Source organism: Rhinatrema bivittatum, chromosome 19 (assembly GCF_901001135.1).
Source record: "Rhinatrema bivittatum chromosome 19, aRhiBiv1.1, whole genome shotgun sequence".
Classification (NCBI taxonomy): Eukaryota; Metazoa; Chordata; class Amphibia; order Gymnophiona; family Rhinatrematidae; genus Rhinatrema; species Rhinatrema bivittatum.
Genome location: NC_042633.1, coordinates 31763073 through 31787801, shown reverse-complemented (window position 1 = coordinate 31787801; position 24729 = coordinate 31763073). Strand labels below are relative to the sequence as shown.

Below are 24729 nucleotides of genomic sequence, written 5' to 3'. Positions count from 1 at the left end.
CCACCCACTTATGTGGTAGAGGCAGCATTTGTGTGCACAGGCGCGTGCCCACTTAGAATTGGGCACACGTGTGTGTGGCCAGCCTATTTTATAACATGCACATATGCCGGTTTTAGAATTCACCTTTATGTCTCCTTGGTTAATAACAGTTTATGGACTTCTCCTGGAATTTGTCCAAACCCAGCTACGCAGACTGCCTTAACCACATCCTCCAGCAATGAATTCCAGAGCTTAACTGTATGTTGAGAGAAAAAGAATTTTCTCCAATTTGTTTTGAATGTGCTACTTACTAACTTCATGGTGTGTCCCCTAGTCTTTGTATTTTTTGAAAGAGTAAATAACTTCTTTACATTTACCTGTACTATTTCACTCATGATTTTATAGACTTCTATCATATCCCCCCTCAGCCATCTCTTCTCCAAGCTGAACAGTGCTAGAAAACTGGACATTGAGGATTCTTATCAGCTGGAATGAGAATATCCCAAGTGATCACAACTTCATCATTCTCTTCAGTTCTGTTACCGGTTGCGATCCCAATGTTTTTCTGGTACAGCAATCAGTACACGGGTCCCAATGCCACCTTGTTGTGCCTTTCTGTGTACAGGGCCTTCTGACATTAGCCCATTGCATCCAGCGAGGAGATATGTAACAGATCCACTTCTGTTTTACAGAATCTGTATGTGGTTCATTTTACCATTTTTCTCTATGCTGGCTGTGAAACATCTTGCCTTGTGCTGCAGTTATCAGTCTCTTATCTCTAGGCTTCAGTTCACCTCTCCTTAGCCACTGCTGTGGCAAATTTTAATCCATGTGGGTTTGCTAAAGTAACTCTGTGCGTCCCATTGTGTTTGTGTTTCTGCCAGTTATATTTCTTTGCTGGTCTGATTTTTTTTAAAGAGTTTTTTTTCTCTTGTTATGCAAATTCTGTTGCTTCTTTCCCCTTGTGCGTTGATGGATTCTCACTCATTCCTTCTATTTGCCGGAACAACTGTCCAAGCTTAAGGACTGAGACCAGTGGAGGCTGGTCCCTTATACTTCAGCACTTTTTGGGCATTTGGGTCTATTGATGCCATTAACTATGTCTGAAGGCCTATGATTGCAGCTCTGTGTGTGTAATCTATTTCAGTAAGACTCATCCCACCTTCTGCCCTAAGGAGATACAATCTCGTATGCACTGGATTTGTAGATTATCTTATGGGCAGGGAGGCGCTTTCTTGTTTTTACATCCAGTTCTTCAAGATCTTTATGGGGCCAGTCTACTATTCCAAAACTGTATGAGATAGCAGGGATTTTAAGCTGATTAAAAGCTTGTATCTTACTCCATGCTGATAAAGCACTTTTCAATATCACTTTCAGTCTCTTGGAGTACTATTTACTGATCTTTTCTCTTAGTAATGTCCACTGAATTTTTCCACATTGGCCTACGCCTAGATATTTTTATATGCCTTCCTGCTCAAGCTCCATAATATTGCATTCTTCAGCCAGGGAGATGTTTTTGGTTTTGCTTAGTTTTCCTCTAAGGACGTTTGCATTTGTGCAAGCCAAATGTCATCCTGATGTTATCTGAGAAACTCGTCACTACTCGAGATTTGTTCTGCTAAATGACGATCACAGGAGCTGTACATTTTCAAGTTATCTACAACAGTTGGGGATTATACATCTAGGATTCAGACTAATTCCATAGCCCACTGAGTTTTTCAGAGTACTTAGTGGATTTAATGCCAAACAACAGTGGCTCTGCCTCGCTTCTCAGCCACCTCTGTTGTGGTGCTCTCTGGCTTCTTGGCTGCCTTTGTATTTATTGACTGATTGAATTTATATTCCGCTTAGTCCAAGATTCATGGTAGATTCCATAAAAACATTCATAGTAAGTAAAAACATATATATAAATATACATAAAGCAAACCCCAATTAAAATACACTATAAATAAGCATCAAACAGGGACCTTGCCTTGTTCCTGTTCTGTTCAGCCCTGGCTTTGGCCCTAGTATTGTGGTCTTCCAGTTTTGTGCTCGTCGTGTATCTGGCCCCTTGGTACATATTAATTTGTTTTGTGACAGTCTTGTCTGTCTTGTGTAGTGGCACCCTTTGGTTCCTGTCTCAGTTCTAACTCAGCCGTTTCTGCCTTGTGGGTGTCTTTTAGTTCTTGAGTTTGCATCTACTGCTAAATCCTGCCGGCCACCAGAATCTGAGGGGGAGGTGGCCGATTCAAGAAGATCCCAGCTCCTAGGCCTGTCCTTTTTTGTGGTTCTGCTGCTTTATGGCTTCTTGGGCACCTCTTTGCTGGTGCCCCTTGACTGCTAAGGTGCCTCTTTCCTGGGTTTCTTTTCGGTATCTCCTTCTCCATCATATTTCAGATGTTTCAAGATATCATGGGTACTTCCATTTTATGATTCCTCCGATTAAAGCTCTAAAGTTCTCATCAGTTGTCAATTGCAATTTTTCCTCTCCCCTGTAGGCCATTTCATGCAGTCTTAGTTTACCTTTACAACTGAAACTTTTATCCCATTCAGAACATTTACAGTTTCTATAAGAGGCAATGTCTCAAAATGTTATTTTTTTCTATCCCATGTGGGCCATTTCATGCTGCTGCAGATGGCCTTTCCGAGTGAAACATTTATCACATTCAGAACATTTAAATGGTTTCTCTCCAGAGTGGGTCCTTTCATGTCTTTTTAAGACACATTTTTGACTAAAGCTTTTATCACATTCAGAACATTTAAATGGCTTCTCTCCAGAATGGATCTTTCCATGATTTCTTAAATCAGATTTTTGAATAAAGCTTCTATCACATTCAGAACATTTAAATGGTTTCTCTCCAGTGTGTATCTTTTTGTGTCTTCTTAGGACACACTTTTGACTGAAGCTTTTATCACATTCAAAACATTTAAATGGTTTCTTTTGTGTATGGATCATTTCATGTTGTAGCAGGTGACCTTTTCGACTGAAACATTTATCACATTTAGAACACACAAATGGTTTCTCTCTGGTATGTATCATTTCATGATTTCGTAGAACAGATTTTTGGCTAAAACTTTTATCACATGCAGAGCATTTAAATGGTTTTTCTACCATATGGATCATTTCATGCAGTCTCATGTTGCGCTTACATCTGAAATATTTATCACATTCAGTACATTTAAATGGTTTCTCTCCAGAGTGGATTCCTTCATGTTGTATTAGGTTATATTTTTGCCTGAAGCTTTTTTCACACTCTGAACATTTAAATGGTTTCTGTTCTTTGTGAAATTTCTGATGAATTGTAAGTTGTGCTTTACAAGTAAAACATTTTTTACAGCTGGGACACTTAATAGGCTGGTCTTGTCTATGCATTTTTTTATGTACTGTCAGGTTTGACTTATTAGTATATGCTTTCCCACCTTCAGTACAAGTAAGTTTTTTCTCTCTTTGATACTGTGGGATAGAAATATGACTTGACTTCTCAGTGAATTTGTTTTCACATTCAATCTTTTCTTGGTGCTCAAAAGAAAGTGGATTTATGGTGAAGTTTTCCCAGGTATCAGCACTTTTAAATGTTCTCTCTCCTTCATAAAGTCTCTGACTTTGTACAAGATTTGAGCAGTGGTTGGAATTTCTCTCTCGTTCAGTACATGCGTTTAGTCGCTCTCCGTTTTGGGCTTTATCTCCCACTCTGGATGGTGTTACTCTGATACCTGCTTCACAGTCAGCTGAAGGATCGAGGATGTCTCTGGAGGGGTCTCTCTGTTTCCAGTCTTCTCTCTGCTCTCCACTGTACATTCTCTGCCACTCACTATTCTTCCTAAATCCATCATCTGTTGGATAAAATTGAGATGATGACCATTCATTTTATAGCTGTGGAGAAGGGCATACAAACAAGCAACTCCTAGCTAGAAGGCACGTGTGCTCCTAACTCTGTGAGACCCGAAAGTCTAAACGTCCCGGATTGAACCAGCCAAATGATGGATTCTGTCTCATCCTGTGGTATCCTGACTTTATTTGTTCTATCAGCAAAGAGTGTGTGTGTGGGTCTGTGTCTGTGTTTGTCTGTGTGTAGCGAGAGATAAGGAAAGTTTTCCATATGATTATTTAAAGATATTTACTCGATTAGTCACTGCTGCAGCCCTGAGATTCATTCTGTGCATACAAATCTCTCTCATCCATATTCATTGTGGATAGTCCTGAAAACCTGGCTGGCTAGGTGTGTCCTGAGGACTGGGTTGAGAACCCCTGCTCTACATCTACATTTTCAAATACTCCACAGCACACACAATGTGTTCATTATAAAGTATTTTCTCCTCACCGCTCTTGGTATCAGTATCTTCCTCTTCTCCCTCCAGCTGGTTGCTGACATGAGGCTCCTCCATTTTCAGTATCTCTACTATGGAGTCAGGGTTGTGACATGTAAAGGGAAGGAAATGATCAGGCAAGCATACGTTTTTCCTTCCTTTTCTTCCTGCTACACCAGTCCAGAACGACTGGGAAGTACCAAAGCCCAACTATTCTGGGCAGGAGGATACTCTTCCTGCTCTTGGACCACTTGGCTCCGGGAGCAGTTTTTATTTTTCTGCAAGAAATCCACTCTGTAATGTTTAGTAAAAGACTGTAAAGTGGACCACGTTACTCTGTTTGATTTAGTGCACCTGCCTCTGCCCGAGAGGAAGATTGAGCTCTTGCTGAATGGGCTCTGATTACCGCAGGAGCCTATTTCTGCCTCAGCATGTAGACTGGAGGTACTGTCTCCTTCAGCCGCCATGCAACCCATCTTTATGGGCTCTCCAAACAGATCGAAAGTTTCTTTTCAGACTTTAGAAGAGAGGTTGTGAAATTAAAATGACGCAAAAGAATGCATGAAAATGCTTTCTTTTTCTCTTTGGTGAGTGCTGGTATAAAAACGTATTGAATGAGGTGAAAGGCTGAGATCACGGAGTTTTCTGTAAATCCTAAGATTGGATCCCTGTAGGAGGGGGCCTGAACTTCAGGTGTACATCTTGCTTAATGAAATCGCAACTAGTAAACATTGCCTTCAACTTAAGACCTTTAATTGAAGACTCTTATATTGGTTTGAAAGGGGCTGAAGCTAGCGTTTTCAAAACTCTGATTTAGATCCCACTGAGGAAGCACAGCTCTAAATGGCGGAGTGTGTCTGTTTGACTCCTCTCAAAAACCGTGCAACATCAGGATGCGATGCCACAGAGAAACCTTGTACTCTTCTTCAGGAACAGGACATTGCTGCTACCTGAATCTTTAGAGAACTGAACGAAAGACCCTTTTGTAAATACAATCTTCTTTCCATTGTGTCTCAAACTTGCCACACTGGACTATAAGCTGAAGAAGTTGTATTCATTCATGCTTTTAGCAGAGCTGATATCACTGAGAGTGAAGAGCCTTTTATTTATTTGTTAACTAATCTTGCCCTTTCAAGAGTCATGCTGTCAAATAAAATAGAGCTGGGTCTTCCATTGATATGGGATCTTGAGGTAGAAATCTCTTATGATCCACCTGTCAGGGCCTTCTTGGCCACTCCGGTGCTACTAACACCACTTGTGCTGTCTCTGTTTACCTTAAAATTCGATCTAGTAAGGGTCATGGAGGGACCAGAGAGAGATGGAAGACAGGATGAGATTCTCATAGGAGAAGACAGTCATGAGCTGGTGAAAAAATGAAGGTAAAGCGGCAGAGATCTATGAGAAGAGAGGGATAAAATAGAGGAGAGAGTGCAGATGGAAGGAGGATAAAAGACTGGAGAGGGCAGAAGGGGAGGTGCCACTGGGAAGAGAGATAGGGAAAAGAAAGGAATGAAAGGTAAAAAAGAGAGCCAAAAATGAACAAAGAAAAGCCGAAATAATGGGAATTATCCACGAACAAAGGTTCGAGATTGAAGGCATTATTCTTATTGCATCTGTAGGCGGCGTCTCTCTCTGTGAGGAATGTGAGGAGCAGCCAAGCTCCCTCACCTGCTCCATGCAGCTCCTCACCTGCGCCTGGGATCGCCAGGTCTCCTCCTTCCTCACATTCCTGGGGCTCACTCTTGATGCCCTCTTGCTTAAATCGGATGAAAAGGTCCGGTTTGATACTGGAGGAGCCTGTGATGGGAAAGGATGGTTACAATACGTTTATGTTACCCCAGGGCTTATCCTGTCCGTGTAAACGAGCTCAGAGTTCTGCTGTTTTCACAGGCAATCAGTCCCCGCCTGTGCTCAATCGTCTGCTTTACCCTGAGTTGGGGAATGTGCTTTCAGGTCAGAATAATTCACTTACAGGCAGGCGTTATCTGTTCCAGCTACTGCTGGGGCTCTCTCTGCCTGTCCCGAGACTTGTTTCCCACCTGCTGACTCAGTCTCGATCCTCTTGGTGATGGAGCTGGATTGCTTTTTTGCTAATTCTCTGCATTCCTGACCTTATTCTGCCATTCCTCAGTATTGTGCTTCTTTTGAAATCCAGACTGCTTCTCGCGACTTCTTCCTCTGAACGTGTTCTAGCCCAGCCTGCCCCTTGGCTCCATCACCTCTCCTTAGACCTGGGGAATTCAGCTTTTCCTGTTTTGCGGGGTAACACCGGGGCATTCTCTTATCACATCGGTTCATGATTTGTCTCTGGTGGCCTTTTGGTTTCCTCCTCATACTCTTGGTCGCGCACTAGGGCAGTGATGACAAACTCCAGGCCTCGAGTGCCAGACAGAGGCCAGGTTTTCAGGCTGTCCCCAATGAATATGCAGGAGAGAGATTTGCATGCACTGCCTCCATGGTATGCAAATCTATCTCCTGCATATTCATTGTGGCGAGCCTGAAAACCTGGCCTGTTTGTGGCACTGGAGTTCTCCATCACTGCGCTAGGATGTCAAATGTACTAACGTGCATTAAACTAACACGAGCATTACACGTGTCACTGTTTGTTACCATTAACCGAATTTAGCCCTCGAACTTTAATGGCAGCTTAAAATAGACTAAACGAAGCAAAACATTGTAAGACGCGTGTAATTGGCTGCAAACTGCCTTGAGGCTTGACTTAATTCAAAGCAGAAAATGAAGAGGAAACCAAATAAATTAAAAAAAACGAGCTGTGTCGCAGGCAAAATCTTGCAAATCAACTAAATATTCAAATGTTACTGGAAATGGCATGGTGAACCATGATTTACATGGCCCCACCAGCAATAGAAACCTTTAACCCCACTTGCCCTGAGCGCAGTAAGGACTTTACTTTCTTGCTCCATGGTTAAATCAAGCCACACTCCAGGATGAGGGGCCTTCCTGAGTCCCCCACCTCCAATCCCGGCAGGTAGGGAACAAGAGAGAGGACAATCATTTCTTGTCACCCCCAGCGTTGAATCCCTAAACGGCCCCGGCTGACCTTAGGAGGAGTCGGATACTCGCCTGTTACAGGAGGCTCCGTGGAGGGCAGATCTTCCTCTTGTTTAACGCTCAGTGAGAACACAGACGTTACGATGGGAAGGCCTGGGATGAGAAAACAAACCTGGCTAGAAGGAGTCACCCAGTACCTGCTGATGTTATATTAGGGAAGGGATTTCACATCTCTAAACGTTTGCTGTTAATGCCCCATCTCCTGGGATCTGAAAACGCTAAGCCTTTAAATCCAGAACATTTACTTACTCTCGCTGGGGTCCCTCATGGTTTCTTTTCCCTCCCGCTCACAGGGTTGAGTGCAATATTTCTCATCTTCCTTCTTAATCTTGAATATCACATCAGGGTTCAGAATTGAATAACCTGCCAATAAAAAATAGGCAGGGAAGTTGGCAAATGTACGCGCGTGTCTTTTTAAAATGGCAACTACGCATGCAACTGTCGGCCCCACCTCCCCGGAAGGCGCCTAGACCGTCCCTTTTTTCACACGCGTGTCGTGCGCACAAAAGTGAAAGTACATGTGTATTTTGGGCTTTTATAAATACAGAGTACATGAGAAGAGGCTACTTCCGCGTGTATCTGCTCATTTTTACCCATGTAACATTCTGCTAGTTCACCTCTATTTATTTATGTGTTGCTTTTATAAACCGTCAGTCTATGGGTTCAATCTTAACGGTGTACAAAATTATAACAATAAAACAATACAGCTGCAGTATAAAATAATAAAAAATAAAAGAATAAATAAAAGCAAATAAGTGGCATACAAAACATATCAAATAAAAATAAAAAAACAACTAAAGGTATACAAAATAGAAACAAGCAAAAACCGATCTCCATAATCGTATGTTGCTGGTGTGCCATGGCTGATAGAGGAATTTAAGAGCTGTAAGCCTTTTTAAAAAGCCAAGTTTTCAACATCTTTTCAAAGGCCTTAAGATCTTTTTGCAATCGTAGCTCGGAAGGAATTGGATTCCTGCTATAGGAAAGGCTCTCCCTGACTTCTGAAAGGTGGGCGGATCTAATGGAAGGGACTGTTAATCTCAAGTTTCTTTCTGGGGTGTGTAAGTGAAGTTGGGCATTGTGCCATTCCATGTTGTCACGGTATATAGGTTTTATAATCAGTGCGGGAACTGATTGGTAATCAGTGAAGATTGATTAAAGTAGGTCCAATGTGATTACCTTTTTTTCCACCGCAGAGAACTCGTGCAGTGGCGTTCTGAAGTAACTGCAAGGGTCTAATACTGATTGAAGGTAGACCAAATAAAATAGCATCTAAGTATTTATTTATAGACTAATTGTAACTCACACCAAGCTGCACTGATTTACATTCGTAAATAGGTTTTATCCTACAGCAAAAAGCAGCATCTAGTGCCAGGCCTGCAGTCTCTCAGTTGGCCCTTCTTGGGATGGTATCAGGCGCCACCTAAATTTTAGGTGGCCATAGGACCTGGCACTTGGGATTTTTCCAGCCCTGATATAATGGCGGATGAGAGAAAAGGCAGATTTACCCCGTGACATGAGGTCGCCGTGAATCTCCTTGATGACCTTCTTGTACAGCTCCTTCTGCCGTTCTCCCAGAATGTCCCACTCCGCTTCCCAGAAATAAGCAGCGACGTCGCTGAACGTGACCGATGCCTGAAACAGCAATAATAAATGTTGTTACGGGGCCTCCGTCAGCGAGATCAGCTCTCCGGTAGACATTAGCGTGATGAAAGCTCTGCTGTCTTAAATAGGATGTGATAGCAAATTAAAGTCATAAGGCCCACCCACTCTGCCCAGCTTCATTTCTGGTGCAGTGTTTTGTATAAATAGCTTGGTCTCCAGAGAAACATTAAAAATCCCAGGTGCTGGCTGATTCAGCAGCATGTATGGACCCGAGGCATTGGCCCTGGGTGGATAAAGGAGGAGGCAGGCACAGCAGCTGAACAGGTGGTGTCTGAAGGCAGGAAATCGGAGTGCTGGGTTGGGTCTAGGAGGGATGAGAGAGAGTAAGCGTGGTTATGTGTGGGCAGTGTTCATGGGTGCAGGGCTGACTCTAGGGGGTGCAAGGCAACCAAAGCAGGGATCCCCCAGGCAAGGCTGAGGATCGGGGGTGGGATCTCCCCATACCTGTGGTGCCCCCTTGTCTGCCAAAAGTTAAGGTCAGAGGCAGTCACAACCTCCCAAGGACAGCCCTGCTCTGAAACCTCACTCCTCAGACCCCCTATTCCCTCCCACCTTCCACCCCCATTCCCTGTATCCAGACTATCCTCCATGGCTTAATCCTGCATCCCCAGCTTGAAAGCTACCCCTCCTTCCTCTTAAAGGCCTCACTTAGCTTTCTCACCTCCTTCCTCCCTCTGCGGCCCACCCTGCAGGAGTGTGAGGCACCAGCACCTCTAACCCTCTCTTGCTGGTTCCTCTCCCTCCACCATCAAGCAGCTGATCTGACGACATGGGAGAGGGAGAAAGCAACAGCAGCAGGAATGGGTTAGTCATGCAAGCCCCATTCTCCTGCTGGCTGGGACGCCTCTCGCCTCCTTAGCTCCAGTGGGGTACGGCCAGCAGCTGCTCTTCACCCTGCAGAGCTACATCAAATGGGGGGAAGCAGCAGCGGGAGTAGTGGCTGCTCCAGGCCACATAGGAAGGAAGACAAATCATGGAGCTGAGGAACAGACATCCCAAGTTCCCTCCACATAGGGACAGCCCTGCGTGTTTGTGTGCAGGCGGTAAAGTCTGCTGGGACAGAGAGACAGTCTGCAAGCCTCTCTCTGCCTCTTATAAAGATCTGTGCCCTGCGCTGTCAGGAGGGAAGGCTGCAGGAGCTGCACAGGGAAAAGTTTCCCTTTAAGTGCGGGTGTCCTGTATACAGGGGGAGAGAGAAGAATCTCTTACCGGATCAGAGAGCAGGGCAGACATTTCCCTCTGAATTCTGCAGCTGCGGGGAGGGATTCAGGCTGGAGATTTCCCTGTCCCTGCTCAGAGGCTGAGAAAGATGAATAGGAGAGGAGGGGGTGCAGCTGATTCCTGGGGGTCTCAGATAAAGTCTGCTGATCTCAGGGGGAGCAGAACTCAAACCTTCCCTTGTAGGTAAAGATCTTTGCCCTGTGCTGTGAGGAGGGGAGGCTGCAGGAGCTGCACAGGGAAAAGTTTCCCTTTAAGTGCGGGTGTCCTGTATACAGAGGGAGAGAGAAGAATCTCTTACCGGATCAGAGAGCAGGGCAGACATTTCCCTCTGAATTCTGCAGCTGCGGGGAGGGATTCAGGCTGGAGATTTCCCTGTCCCTGCTCAGAGGCTGAGAAAGATGAATAGGAGAGGAGGGGGTGCGGCTGATTCCTGGGGGTCTCAGATAAAGTCTGCTGATCTCAGGGGGAGCAGAACTCAAACCTCCCCTTGTAGGTAAAGATCTTTGCCCTGTGCTGTGAGGAGGGGAGGCTGCAGGAGCTGCACAGGAAAAGTTTCCCTTTAAGTGCGGGTGTCCTGTATACAGGGGGAGAGAGAAGAATCTCTTACCGGATCAGAGAGCAGGGCAGACATTTCTCTGAATTCTGCAGCTGCGGGGAGGGATTCAGGCTGGAGATTTCCCTGTTCCTGCTCAGAGGCTGAGAAAGATGGATAGAAGGGGAGGGGGTGTGGCTGATTCCTGGGGGTCTCAGATAAAAGTTTCTCCTCTCCTGAGGATTTTCTGCTCTGGAGGATTTTCTGCTCTGGAGGAAGAAAAAGCAGTTGGAGCATGCGCAAAGCTCCCCAGCTGAAGTCATGCTGCTTCCCCCAGTGTATGCTGGGTAGATCCCACCTCCTTAAGGTGGATTTGGAGATCTAGCAGATAGCTGCAGAGTGGCAAGGAAAAGCAAGTCAAGAGAATTGGTTTAGTCTTGTTGCATGTAATCTTTAAAAATAAAACTAGAAATGTATCTGTTAATTTCCTTTCCTTGAGTCCTGCCAGACCAGTCCAGATTTCTGGGATGTGTGCTTCCTCAGATGGAGTCAGAGTGAAAAGTTTGCACTGAGGTCCCTCTTCCCTATATAGTCTGGTACAGCAGGGTAAGACTCTTGCCCAAAATAGCTATTGAGTTCCCCTCGAATAACGTTACAAATTCTTTAACAATAAAGAACAGAAATTTAAAAAAAAAGTAAATAACTGAGCAGTCTGCCTTCTCTGGGCTGAATCCCTATCTAGGAATAGAGGGAATTAAAAAAAAATGCTCCCTTCACTAAAGAGTGTGGAGGGTAGAGAATGAAAGTACACGGAAACGCAAATGAGAATGAATTTACTCAATCCTACATTTAAGAAGTAATATCTCAAAGCGATAGTAACTCAATAACATACCTGGACCTGACCAACAATACTCAAATAATGATTTTATTTATGAAATTGTAACTGAACTTTATTGGCACCTGTTAGAATGTACGATAACCTACCTATATGTACTTTATTTTGTGCCTATTTGTAAACCGTTGCGATGGTATAGAAAAGTGTTTAAATAAATATTCCCATTACACTAGGGGTAGGCTCTGGACTGAGGTGGCAGGATTCATCATCCTGCCACCTCAGTCCAGACTTGTGGGAAGTACCTAAACAGTGATTATCCTGGGTGGGAATAGGCCAAGGCTGCTTCACCAACCCTTATTCTGAAGGCCGTGTCCCCTGTCGCCTGTAAGTCTGTCCTGTAGTATTTAGTGAAGGAGTCCAATGAGGCCCACATTGCTGCTTTACAAATGTCTCCTGGCAAGACCAGTCTTCATCTGCCCAGGATGTGGCCTTTGCCTGAGCAGAACTGGCTTCCCCCCTTTAGCTATGCAGGTGAAGCTGTTGTTTCTGTAATCCAGCTAGCAGTGGATGCCTTTGATGCCGTTTCTCCTTTCCGGACTCTGCCAAAGTCTATGGTTTTCAAGTAACGCAACAATGCCCTTCTTCCTACCTGCATCTTTGGACTTGCTGGAGTAGGGTAGGGAGACCTCTTGGTTTAGATGGACCCCCCCAGTACCACCTTAGGAAAAAAGCCTGATGGTGACATTTGCAAACGTCAAGTACGGGACCCTGACAGGACAGTGCCTGGAGCTCAGAGATTCTCCTTGCTAAACAGATAGCTACCAAAACCACTGACTTTGCGGGTAAGCTCGTTTCGTGGGGATCTTTTCAGTTGCTCAAACGAGACTTCGCTCAAGGTCCAGGACCCATGGTGGTGTTAATGGCTACACTGGTGGCTGTCCATGCTTCACTCCCGTAAAGGAGTGCAGAGTGCACCACCAGGGTGCCACGTCTGACCTGCCCCCTGTACCAGGCTATAACTGCTGCTTGCACCCTCATCTAGCCCCCTCTTGTAGGAGTTGCAGAATTGAAGCCAGCTGCACCTTAAACAGGGACATCTTTTTCCTCTTCCACCAAGCCTCGAAGGTTCTCCGTATCCAGACATAAGTCAGGGATGTTGATTTCTTCCTTGCTTTCAATAGAGTCGATGGCACCTGGCCTGACTCTCCTCACTTGGGCAATCACACCCTCTCAAGAGCCAGGCTGTACGAGTGGGATTTGCCATGGGGAACTGGGCCCTGGTGTAGCAATCCTCTTATCTGGATGAACCCGAGTCTGACCAAGTCCAGTGGGCAGCCCCATCTGACCCCCTATCTGGTCGAATGCTTCCTTGGCTAGTTCCCGTCCTCCCGGGTCTGGCATTAATTGTTGTTCCTGCTGTGTGTGCACGACTGAAAGGTCGGCCCAGGGCAATCATTGATCCCCCTTCTCTTGTTACCTGTAGGCTTCCGTTCCCTCCGTGCCTGTTCACCGAAGCTACCACCATGGCGTTGTTGGGGAGCACCCGTTTTCCTCCACAGCCCCTGGGCGCCCGGTGCAGTATGCAAATTAGTAGCCGTGTTAGAAAGAGATGCGCTAGGGAACAGTTGTGCGGCCCTAGCACTGGAATGCATCGGGCGCCCAGGAGACCGGGCTGACCCCGTACTGCTCACTGCTCTATACATAGATGGAAGCTTACAAGATCAAAGAGCAGAATAGGGATCCTGCAGAAGGGGGGAGTGGAGCCACTGGGGAAAGGTAAAGCCCAGAAAAGCAAGCAAGGAGCTTTTTGTCCAAATGCAAGGTTTGCTAGGAAGTCCACGCTCACAGCTCATAATAAACTTTATACAGGAGGCAAGACTTTTAAATATAACGAATGCAAAACAAAGTTTATTTTATGATCTGGTATTCTGCATCTGCCAGTCGATTAAGGTTCGAAAACATTCATAAAAATCAATAAAACAAAGCAGAATAGAACACCTACACAACACCTAGAAACACATTAAAACTTCTGTTCCTCAAGTCAAACACGTCACGGCTGGAATCCCCTTTATATATCCCTCTCTGCTCTAAGCTGCGGCCCCAACGCATCCCCTAAGACTGGAGCCGTGTCCACCTTCGCTGCGGTGCTCCCTGGCTTCTTAGCCAGCGTGGTTTCTCGGCCACTTTATTCCGGGGCTGTTTGCTCAGGTATTCTTCTCCTGGGAGTCATCCCTATAGCTCCTTCTTCTTCCCTGGCTCTCTCTCTTTCTACATCATTTTCCAGCTGTTTTAAGATATCAGCACTTAAGTACTTATGCTCACTGATTTCTCCAGTAAGTCATTTGAAGTTTTTATCAGTTGCTCTTTGCAGCCTTTCCTTTGATATTACTGCTCTTTCTTCAAGATTTAAATACAGGGCTTCTAGCACAGCAGCGACAGGGGTTTTACTTCAGCTGAAGAGTCAGCACTATCACTACCAAATTCGTTTTCCTTAGTGCTTAGGCTAAGAAGCACTAAGGAATTCAGCAAGGCTTGGTGAGGAACATTTACTGTGTCTCTACCCCTTTGTCTCCAGTGTGGATTCTTTCCTGTATTCTTAAGTCAGATATACAGAAGCTTTTATCATACTCTGAAAATGTAAATGGTTTCTCTCTCTTGTGGGTTATTTCATGGTATTGCAGGTGGCATTTCCAACTGAAACATTTATCATGTTCAGAACATTTATATGGTTTCACTTGGGGCAGTTTCTCCAAATGGGTTTTGCGCACACCTTGACAGGAATGAGCCTCATTTGTAAACCATGGCATGTTGGGGATGATCTCAGTCTCTCATATTTACTGTTAAAGCCCTTCTTAGTACCTGCATTACCTTACAGGGGTGCACTTGAAAATTCTTCTTACAGGCCAGTGGTACCCAATATGATTGAGACTATTTTTGTATCTTTCTGTCACATTTTCTTGGTCTCAGATTGCATCTCTTGGTACTTGAGGATCTTTGCTTTCTCCATATGATCTACAGAATAGTCACTGGGTACTGATACCTCTATCAACAATGCAGTTCTTGTGTTCTCCTTCACTAAAATATCTAGTTTTCACGCATCAATCTTACTATCAGTTGGAATAGGAATGTCTCAGGTAAAATCCAGGGTGCATTCTTAGGTTAGATTTTTGTCTGAAACTTTTATCACATTCTGAACAAACAAATGATTTCTCTTCTGTGTGCTTTTCATTTTGTGCAGTCACAGGTGGCTTTTGTGAAGGAAACATTTATTCCATTCAGAACATTTCAAAGGTTTATTTCCCATGTTATTTTTCAGGTATTCTTCGATCATATTTATTATTGACGCTTTTATCACATTAAGAACATGCAAATGGTTTCACTCTCATGTGTATTTTTTCATGTTTTCTTAGATTACCTAGATTTCTGAAACATTTATTACATTCAGAGCACGTAAATGGTTTCTCCCCCCTGTGCATCATTTCATGCCTTTGCAGGCTGCTTTTGTGGCTAAAACATTTATCACATTCAGAACATTTAAATGGTTTTTCACCAGTGTGCATTCTTTCATGCATTCTTAGGTTTCCTTTCTGTGTGAAGCATTTATCGCATTCAGAACACATAAATGGTTTCTCCCCCCTGTGAATCATTTCATGCCTTCGGAGGTGGCTTTTGAGAACAAAATATTTGTTACATTCAGAACATTTATACGGTTTCTCTCCAGTGTGCATTGTTCCATGTATTTTCAGGTATGATTTTTGTGTGAAGCATTTATCACATTCAGCGCATTTATATGGTTTCTCTCCAGTGTAGATTCTTTCATGTATTTTTGCTTCAGATTTTTGTCTGATACTTTTATCACATTGAGAACTGTTAAATGGTTTCTGTCTTTTGTGGAAATTGTGATGACTTGTAAGCTCTGTTCTGCATGCAAAACATTTTTCACATTCAGTACACTTGAAAATCTTGTCGCTTTTGTGAAAAGTTTTATATTCCGTGAGGTTTGATTTCCTCATAAACTTTTCTTCACCTGCAGGACCCTGATCTGTTCCTCCTTTGTGTATTTTTACATGGCTTTCCAGCTCAGCTCTGTAGACAAAGCATTTTTCACACTGAGTACATGTTAATGGTGTCTTTTCTATTTGACTTTTTCTATGTGCTGTAAGTTTTGTTTTCTTAGGGGTGCTTGTCTCACCTTCAGTATCTATCATTTTTTTCTCCCTGCTTTGACATTCATGGATGTATGGGGGACTTGACTTCTCAGTGAAGCTGTTCCCACATTCAATCTTATCTTGGTGCCCAATAGAATGTGAGTGTGTGGTGAAGTTTGCCCTACTCTCATCATTTTTAAATGATCTCTCTCCATCACGGAGTCTCTGAGCTTGCACAAGATGTGGGCGCTGGCTGGAATTTCCCTCTTGTACAGGACACAGGTTTAAACTCCTTTTTGGGGCTTTTTCTTTCACCCTGGGTGCTGTTCCTCTCCTGCTTCCTCCTTCACAATCAGCTGAAGGATCGTTGCAGTCTCTGGCTGGGTCCCTTGGTTTCCATTCCTCCCTCTGCTCTCCATCGCACATTCCCTGCCTCTCACTATTGTTCCTGAATCCATCATCTGTGGGATAAAAATCAGAGTATGATCACTAATTATATAGGCAAGGAGAAGGACATATCACCCCATCTATATCTCCATATGATGATTTAAAGACATTTGCTTGTCTAAGGCTGCATATGACACATACCAGGAAGAGCTGCTGCTGGCAGACAGGTACAGATAGGTAATAGCACGTGAGCAGAGGGAAACAGACCATGTCTGATCTCATCCTCACCTCCCGTCTATCCAGTGTTTCCCTTCTCTCTGATTACAGCCACTGCTGATTCACTCTGGACCTGGGTCCCTGCACCTCAGAGCTGTCAGCCTAAAGCAACCGATTCCTAATGACCTACTAATAAAATGTAACTCCAAGCTAGTAAAAATGTTTAGCTGCTATCTGTAAAGTTTTAAATATGCCATGGCAAGCATTTTCTTATAAAGGAATTCTTTGCTCACCGCTCTTGCTATCCGTATCCTCCTCTCCTCCCTCCAGTTGGTCGCTGACATGAAGCTCTTCTATTTTCAGGGTCTCTACCTTGGGATCAGGATTGTAACCTCGGCTGCCTGTGAGAATAAAAGATGAAGATATTTTCCAATTTAATAGTCATGGATAATGGCTTAAGAAAAGCAGCATTTGGATAAAGGGGAAATGATGGGAATTCTGTGAAAATGTACGAAGCATTAGTCCACCCCTAGGGTAGTAACGGACAGGGTGCTCCAGCCTCTTCCTGTAGGACCAGCAGTGCAGCACACACAGAAAATCAAACCAAAAGCTGTTGGGTGGGAGGAAGGATTTGCACCCTGTGGCAGCACCAAGAGGGGAAGGATGAATGATAAAACTAATAGGCGATAAGAGACTGTAGGTGATGAAAGGGAGGGAGAACACAAAAGAGAGAAAGAGGAGAGGCCATCTGGGATAGGAAAGATTGGAGAGGGGAATGGAGTTAGCGCCTATGGGAAGACAGATAGGCCGTAGTGAATGAGACAGGGAAAGGAAGAAGAAACGAATGACAGGCAGAATCAAAGATAACGGAACATGAAAATAGAAAAGCAGAAGTAATGGAAAAAGAACAAACAAATGATCCATGCAATAAAGGCTAGACGTCAGGGACTTTAATTCTAAGGCCCCATTCATGCCGGGTCTGCTCTTTCTCCTGTGAAATGTTAGGAGCAGCCAGCACCAGCTTTACTCCAAGCTCTCTCACCTGCGCCTGGGATCGCCAGGTCTCCTCCTTCCTCACATTCCTGGGGCTCAGTCTTGATATCCTCTTGCTTAAATCGGATTAATAGGTCCGGTTTGACATGTAGAGAGCCTGTTATGGGAAAGAGGAAATGACTACTTTCCTGATAATTTCCTTTCCCTGAATACAGTCAGACCGGTCCAGATGATTGTGGTATGCGCACCAATCAGCAGATGGAGACAGAGATAAAAACCGCTCACTAGCATCACTCCTTACACATCCATTCTGACAACAGCCTGCCAGTATTTCTGTAACAAGCCAATTATTAAAAGTATGGGAAAATGTCGTTTTTACTTAATCATTTCTTTCCTTGAGTCTAATAGACCCGTCCAGATTTTCTCCCCTACCAGCAGATGGAGACAGAGAAAAAAAAAGTCATTGCCCTCTTAAACTACCCCCCTCCCCCCTCACCTACCCCCCTTTTCAACAATACAGATGCCTCAAATCCTGGGACATACCAGGATGAAGGGCTTATCCAGTCTAACTCGCTCCCTGGACCCCCATCTCTATCAGGTGCCCCCTCAGACTGCTTATCCCATCCAATGTAGGTAAACAGGCGCTGGGAGCAGGAGAGAGCATGATGCTCTTAACCTACCAGGGTCAAAATAGGCTGCCAGCTGACCTTAGTAAAGACGCCCAGGAGGAATCGGATACTCGCCTGTCACAGGAGGGGGAATCTCTGATTCAGGAGGCTCCATGGAGGGCAGCTCTTCCTCTTGTTTAACGCTCAGTGAGAACACAGACGTTACGATGGGAAGGCCTGGGATGAGAAAACAAACCTGGCTAGGAGGAGTCACCCAGGACCTACTTTTGGATACATTTTAAGCATTTATTTATTTAAAAAAAACTTATATTTCACTCTATCTACTGTTCTCAGCAGAACACAAACAAGTTCATTTTAAAAGGCCTGCGTGCGTACGATTGTGGGGTTACGCGCGCGGCCGGGCCTTGTGTGCGCCGCGCACATTTTACAAAGGGCCCTGTTACGCGCCAACGTGGCGGGCCAGGAGGAGTGGGCTGGGACGGCACCATTTGACGCTGTGCCGGCACGCAGAGATTACTTCTGCTCCAGAGGAGCAGAAAGTACGAAAATAAGAAATGTGGGGATAGTTAGGGTTAGGGAAGTTTCCTCGGATCATATAACAGCATTCCCACCTTAATGTCAGAGCTCACTGGATGCCTGTTCAAACAATTGCATTGTAAGTACCTTGGGAAACCTTAATACAATAGTTGTAGCCTTCAAACCCTCCAGCAGAGAACTCCACAGTAATGGGCCGACCACCGCAAGACTCCGAAAGACAGAGATTTTCCAACAAATGGGGACGGGAGGCCTCTCCGCCAGCACTTTCTAATCAGCCCAATTGCTTGCAGTGAGTCGCCGCCCCCTTGATATCACCGGGTGCTCCAGGGGAGCTTTAAAGTGGCACCGCCGTTGGCGCACTGAAGCCGCTCAAAGGGGCATGCCCTGGGTCCTGGGTTTTGATTCCTCCATATCATTTCTCTGCTTCTGAAGAGGAAAGGCACTCCCGTCCGCTCCTGTCGCTAGCTCTCTTGCTTCCCAATTGACACGGGAAGATGCAACCTTCTTTGGGTCTTAATGAACTCGGAAAGGATCCCTCCATTCTAGGCGAGCCATCTGTCTCCGTCAGCCCCAATGGACTGATTCTGATTCTCAGCCCGAAACCGGGATTAGGAATGTGGAGACTGCGTTCCATGTTTCTCTTCCTTCCTGGGACAGGAGTTTATTTTATCTAACCCAAGTCTGGAAGTTAGAAGACGGGAGAAACCTGCAGTGATTACACTAGATGTGTTATAGGGAGCCATAGTTACACTGGAATAATCTCTCTCTTCTAGAATGGATTCAGTATTGTCTTCTATAGGTAGCCTAACCAACCAGCTCAATGATCACGGCCAGAAAATATCAGCGTGGGGAAACAGCTGGACGGATAGTATGAAAGCAATTGAGCTCTGGTTAAGGATAATCAGTCTTTACCTAGGAAGGTGGGACAATCTGGGGAACCTCTCCAGGACCCTGAACCTCAGGTTTTTACATTTTCCTAAATGCCCCATGATCCCACCTTTAGAGATGTCTGAGAGAGTTTGTGAAAGTGTCTACAAGCAATGATTCCAGCTGTTTCTTAACTGTACTGTGTCTCTGTTTCTTCTGCTTCAATTATTGTAGCTGAAGATTCCTCTGGTTCTTTTAATCTTTCAGGTTTTCTTGAGCAATCTGATTGTTGCGCCATCAGACAAACAGTGGATAGTTTCAAGAGTTTAGATAATGTGGTTTCTGATCCCATTCAACTAGAACATTTTCTTCAAAATGAGACTGCTCCACTGAATGCTAGCTCAGGCTCCTGACTCATGGACTTGGCCTAATGTACACGTTTTCTTGCTATTTTCCTTTATAATTCTGTAACTCTCCCCCAAATAAAGTGATCTAAGTATCAGGAATACAGTATAATACCCTGATCTAGGGACTGGATGATGGCTATTGACGTTTTGTGATTTTCCTGAATCAAGTATTTGCTTGTGGATTTAATTTGTTGAAATTAAAATAGAGAAAATTAAAAAAAAAAATAATTTCCAACAAATGAGGGTCAGGAGATCACAAAGAACGAGCTGGTTTATAGTCTAAGAAAAGAATTAAGGCATTTACATATGACTCTAGGGGCCATATAATCCCGAATTCCAGCAGCACGCACAAGCCTCGCAGAATAAGGAAGAGCATTACAGTAATCTAAGGTGGAAATAACCAGTGCATCCATCACCGTCTTAAAATCCGTTTCAGATAACATAAAGGTTTTTGCTAGCAGAGCATCCGGATCTTAAAGAAGGAACATTCTGTTTCTGAGGTGGACAAGAGAAAGAAGTCTCCCGAACAAATCTCAAATCACAAACTTGCGAGGATACTGGAATCCTTGCGCCCTCAAAAGCAAGCTCACAAGGAGCATCCAATGAGGGAAGCCTTGCCAAGTAGAAAACGTCTGCTTTCTTCATGTTTAAAGCCAATTTGTAATTTGTCATGCAATCACGGATCCAAAAAAGACAACCTGGAACTCTGTTGTACAGAAAACTGGATGTCGCCAGCATAAAATGTATAACCGAGACCCAGATTTGAAAGAAGCTGACAAATCAGAAAGTGTGGCGGAGTCCTGAGGTGCACCCGAGTGCTAAGGAACTTTCACCAGCCACAAACACTGGAGGGAAGAGAATTAAACCAAGCCAACATCATCGATGTGATAGGCCAAGAAATAGCTGGGGAAACCACCAAAAACGAGGGGCCATTCTCCTGGGATCTGAAAATCCAGAACATTTACTTACTCTCGCTGGGGTCCTTCATGGTTTCTTTCCCCTCCCGCTCACAGGGTTGAGTGCAATATTTCTCATCTTCCTTCTTAATCTTGAATATCACATCAGGGTTCAGAATGGAATAACCTGCCAATAAAAAATATGAATAAGGGTTAACAAAACAAACAAAAAAACAAAACCTGCTATTCTGAGCATTAATAAAAGTATTGAGGGTTTAGATGCTGAAGCTTTCGCTTCGATTTTGGTTGAAAAACGTAGCAAAACTTGTGGCTCCCAGTTCTCACACTGATGGAAGAAGCAGACCTGAAAAAAGCTAAGATTTACACGAAGAGAAAGCAAGCTCATCTTGATCTATTATAGGCCAATGTCACATCTACATCTACACTGATGGCTCAGGTCTTGGCTCAGCTCCAAGCCTTTCTAGATGACTTCTTATTCCTGGGTGCTTCGTAAAGCTCATGGGACAGAGACCCTTTAGTTATCCACCTTGGACGCTTTTTGTCAAGATCTAGATAGCAGGGCAAGCTCTTATTGATATTTCTAGACATCACTGCTGCTTTTGATACGATTGATTTTCTAATTGTACTTACCCGATTAGCTGAGATTGTAATTGGATTGCCTTTCATTAATTGGCTTTTATCATTTTGGTCTGAACTCTATCAGCAAGGTTATTTTAATAATTTTTATTCTAGTTGGACGTCTTTAATTTCTGGGGTCCTTAGGGCACCAACCTGTCTACTACCCTTTATAATATTTATGTTATCGTTGGCTAAATTAGTCACTTCCTTTGAGATTTACTACCGTTTTTATGCTGATGATATTTTATTGATTTTTAGCAGATCCTGTCATTACCCCTATGATATAGGCCTGTCTGGATGCAGATCCTGCCATTACCCCTATGATATAGGCCTGTTTGGATGCAGATCCTGCCATTACTCCTATGATATAGGCCTGTCTGGATGCAGATCCTGCCATTACCCCTATGATATAGGCCTGTCTGGATGCAGATCCTGCCATTACTCCTATGATATAGGCCTGTCTGGATGCAGATCCTGCCATTACCCCTATGATATAGGTCTGTCTGGATGCAGATCCTGCCATTACCCCTATGGTATAGGCCTGTCTGGATGCAGATCCTGCCATTACCCCTATGATATAGGCCTGTCTGGATGCAGTTACTGCTGGATGATGAATAATAAGCTTTCCCTTAATCTTCTTAACAAAGCTGGGACACTATTAGCGAGTTGCTCTTCTTCTCCTATTAAATGTATTAATTTTAAGCTAAGTGATATTGTAATTCCTGCCTTATCTGATGTGCGATATTTGGGCATTGATTCTCAACTGATTAATAGCTGGGGATATAAAAGTCTAAGTGTGCATAATTAAACTCTGGATTCATTACCGGAAGATGTGGTTAAGACAGTTAACGTAGTTGGGTTTAAGAATGGTTTGGATAAATTCCTGGAGGACTTAAGAAACAGCCACTACTTATCACTGGGCGATAGCAGCATGGGATCTATTTAATGTCTGGGGATTTGCCAGGTACTTGTGACGTGGATTGGCCACTGCTGGAATCAGGACGCTGGGCCTGATGGACCCTTAGTCCGACTTCTTCTTCTGTTCTTATGATATAAAATGAACTCTATCTAGAGGCCGGAGAAAGGGCACCTGGTTACCACCTGGAGGGGCTACATGTGCTCCAGTAGTGCTATCTAGTGCAGAATCCGAGAGGTAAATCCTCCCTCCACCTAGCCTTGCATGAGGATAAGTAATAATGCAGAATCAAATTACTGCCAGGCTGGGAAGGAGAAGGCATATTTGTGAAGGAGATAGATCATAGCCATGACAGGATTACTGTAAAATATTATAGCAGAGGCGAGCAAAGAAGACCGGCGGGTGACTGCAGTTAGGAGGGAATACTGCAGTGAGGCGTCTGCAAGGTCAAATGGGAGCGATCAGGTTATCCCGTTACGCAGCCAACTCCACCGAAAGCAGAGCTGTGCTTAGTCTGTAAGGCTTTGCATTGTGGCGGATCGAGGTATTTGGAAGACCTTGTGACTGATTCTAGGCCAGTAAGGGCTCTGTGCTCTTCTCAGCAAGCGCGGCCTTGCAGACTGGAAACTGGCTTTAATCAGGTAGAGAGCAATTTACTTGCTACCGTCCAGTGCTTTACAATGTGCAGCTGTGTCTGGTATTACACTATCTGACCTTTCAGCCAAAGATCAAGGGATAGCTATTTGCAAAGGCTTTCAGTTATACCTTTTAGCCAGGGCTGCAGCAGTGGAGTTTCTCACTGGTTTCTGGAGAGCCACAGCAGCTCCTGTTGGACTTCGGTTGGAATCAGGAGCCAGGCCCTAAATTTTAGGTGGCCATAGGACCTGGTACCTGGGATTTGTCCAGCCCTGATAAAATGGCAGCTCCCATCCTGCAACGAGTCTGTGGGCAGTAGATAATAGAAAAGGCAGATTTACCCTGTGACACGAGGATGCCGTGAATCTCCTTGATGACCTTCTTGTACAGCTCCTTCTGCCGTTCTCCCAGAATGTCCCACTCCACTTCCAGGAAATAAGCAGCGACGTCCCTGAATGTGACCGATGCCTGGAACAGCAAACAGGACACCCTCAGCCCCTCTCCCTCCTGCTTCATTATAACGTGCAGGCAATAACCTAATATTTTATTGGTTTATGAATAAACATTTGACGTTCTGCTGTTTCCCAATCAGAATAAAGAACTGTGAACCTGAAGGTTGGGCATTTGTAGAAATGAAGTTAAGAAATGAGGTAGATTGGGAGCAGCCACCGAGGTTCTGGAAGTCGTATGGCAGCTAATCAAGGACATATTAGGTGGGAGGAGAGCGAGAGGAAAGGGAAAGGTTCAAGCAGATACCAGGGGCAAGCGTTGCGAGAAAACCCTCAGCCTCCTCCCTCCCTCCCCCGGCAGTGAAGAGCAGTGCGGCCTGACGCGTCTGAAGGAACACCGGCCTCATCTCCCAGCCCACGCGACGGCAAGAAGCATTGACCTGGAGATTAGGAGAGAGCGTGTGTGGGTGAATGATTTAACAAGTGGGAGCGCGTGCATCTGTGAGAGAGCATGAGTGCGCTTATGTGTGTGATTGAGCATGTAAGAGACAACATATGAACGCGTGTGTATGACTGAACTTGTGAGGACAACGTATGAGTGTGGGTGTTATGACTGAGAATGTGAGAGAAGTGTGTGTATGTATGGTTGAGCATGTGAGAGAGTGAACGTGTGTGTGTGTATATTGTTGCGCATGAGAGAGAGCGTGAACAAGTGTGCGTATGGTTGAGCATGAAGAGTGAACACGTGTCTGTGTGCGTGAGAGAGTGAATGAACTTGTGTGCATGTGTGTGGTTCAACATGAGAGAGCGCGAACGAGCGTGTGTGTGTGTGTGGGTATGGTTGAGTATGAGAGAGTGAATGAGCGTGTGTGCGCAAGTGTAATTGAGTATGAGAGAGTGAACGAGGGGCGCACATGATTCCTGGGGGTCTCAGATAAAGTCTGCTGATCTCAGGGGGCAGCAGAACTCAAACCTTCCCTTGCAGGTAAAGATCTTTGCCCTGTGCTGTGAGGAGGGGAGGCTGCAGGCGCTGCACAGGGAAAAGTTTCCCTTTAAGTGCGGGTGTCCTGTATACAGGGGGAGAGAGAAGAATCTCTTACCGGATCAGAGAGCAGGGCAGACATTTCCCTCTGACTTCTGCAGCTGCGGGGAGGGATTCAGGCTGGAGATTTCCCTGTCCCTGCTCAGAGGCTGAGAAAGATGAATAGGAGAGGAGGGGGTGCGGCTGATTCCTGGGGGTCTGGGATAAAGCCCCTCCTCTCTCCCTCTGCAGATCTGGGGCTTGCAGGGACTTCCAGTCCTGGGGAGGCAGAAAGTTTCTGCTTTTCTTCCGAGTCTTTGCAGCCCTGCAGTCAGACACAAGAGGAAGAGAAGGGCAGAGCCTGCCCAGACCTCAGCAGCAGAGTCCTTCCTGC

The 24729-nt window shown here is 44.9% G+C and overlaps 2 protein-coding genes across 3 annotated transcripts; both read right to left on the bottom strand.

Annotated features, from left to right (window-relative positions):
- Window positions 1–223: 223 nt before the first annotated feature.
- Window positions 224–11035, bottom strand: LOC115080450 (gastrula zinc finger protein XlCGF26.1-like). Of its 2 annotated transcripts, none has more exons than XM_029584621.1 (7): window positions 10835–11035; window positions 8850–8976; window positions 7591–7704; window positions 7354–7434; window positions 5959–6066; window positions 4284–4361; window positions 224–3795 (listed from the first exon to the last, which is right to left on the bottom strand). In XM_029584621.1, the coding sequence occupies exons 1-7, from the start codon at window positions 10856–10858 to the stop codon at window positions 2564–2566; spliced, it is 1764 nt and encodes a 587-aa protein (XP_029440481.1). In that variant the 5' UTR covers window positions 10859–11035; the 3' UTR covers window positions 224–2563. The 2 variants fall into 2 exon arrangements, with proteins under 2 accessions (XP_029440481.1, XP_029440480.1); XM_029584620.1 differs by lacking the exon at window positions 10835–11035 and adding an exon at window positions 10216–10791.
- Window positions 11036–13482: 2447 nt separating this feature from the next.
- Window positions 13483–24723, bottom strand: LOC115080447 (gastrula zinc finger protein XlCGF26.1-like). The gene is made up of 7 exons (XM_029584616.1): window positions 24415–24723; window positions 23207–23333; window positions 20748–20861; window positions 18082–18183; window positions 17388–17495; window positions 16639–16746; window positions 13483–16203 (listed from the first exon to the last, which is right to left on the bottom strand). The coding sequence occupies exons 1-7, from the start codon at window positions 24436–24438 to the stop codon at window positions 14951–14953; spliced, it is 1836 nt and encodes a 611-aa protein (XP_029440476.1). The 5' UTR covers window positions 24439–24723; the 3' UTR covers window positions 13483–14950.
- Between the last annotated feature and the right edge of the window lie 6 nt (window positions 24724–24729).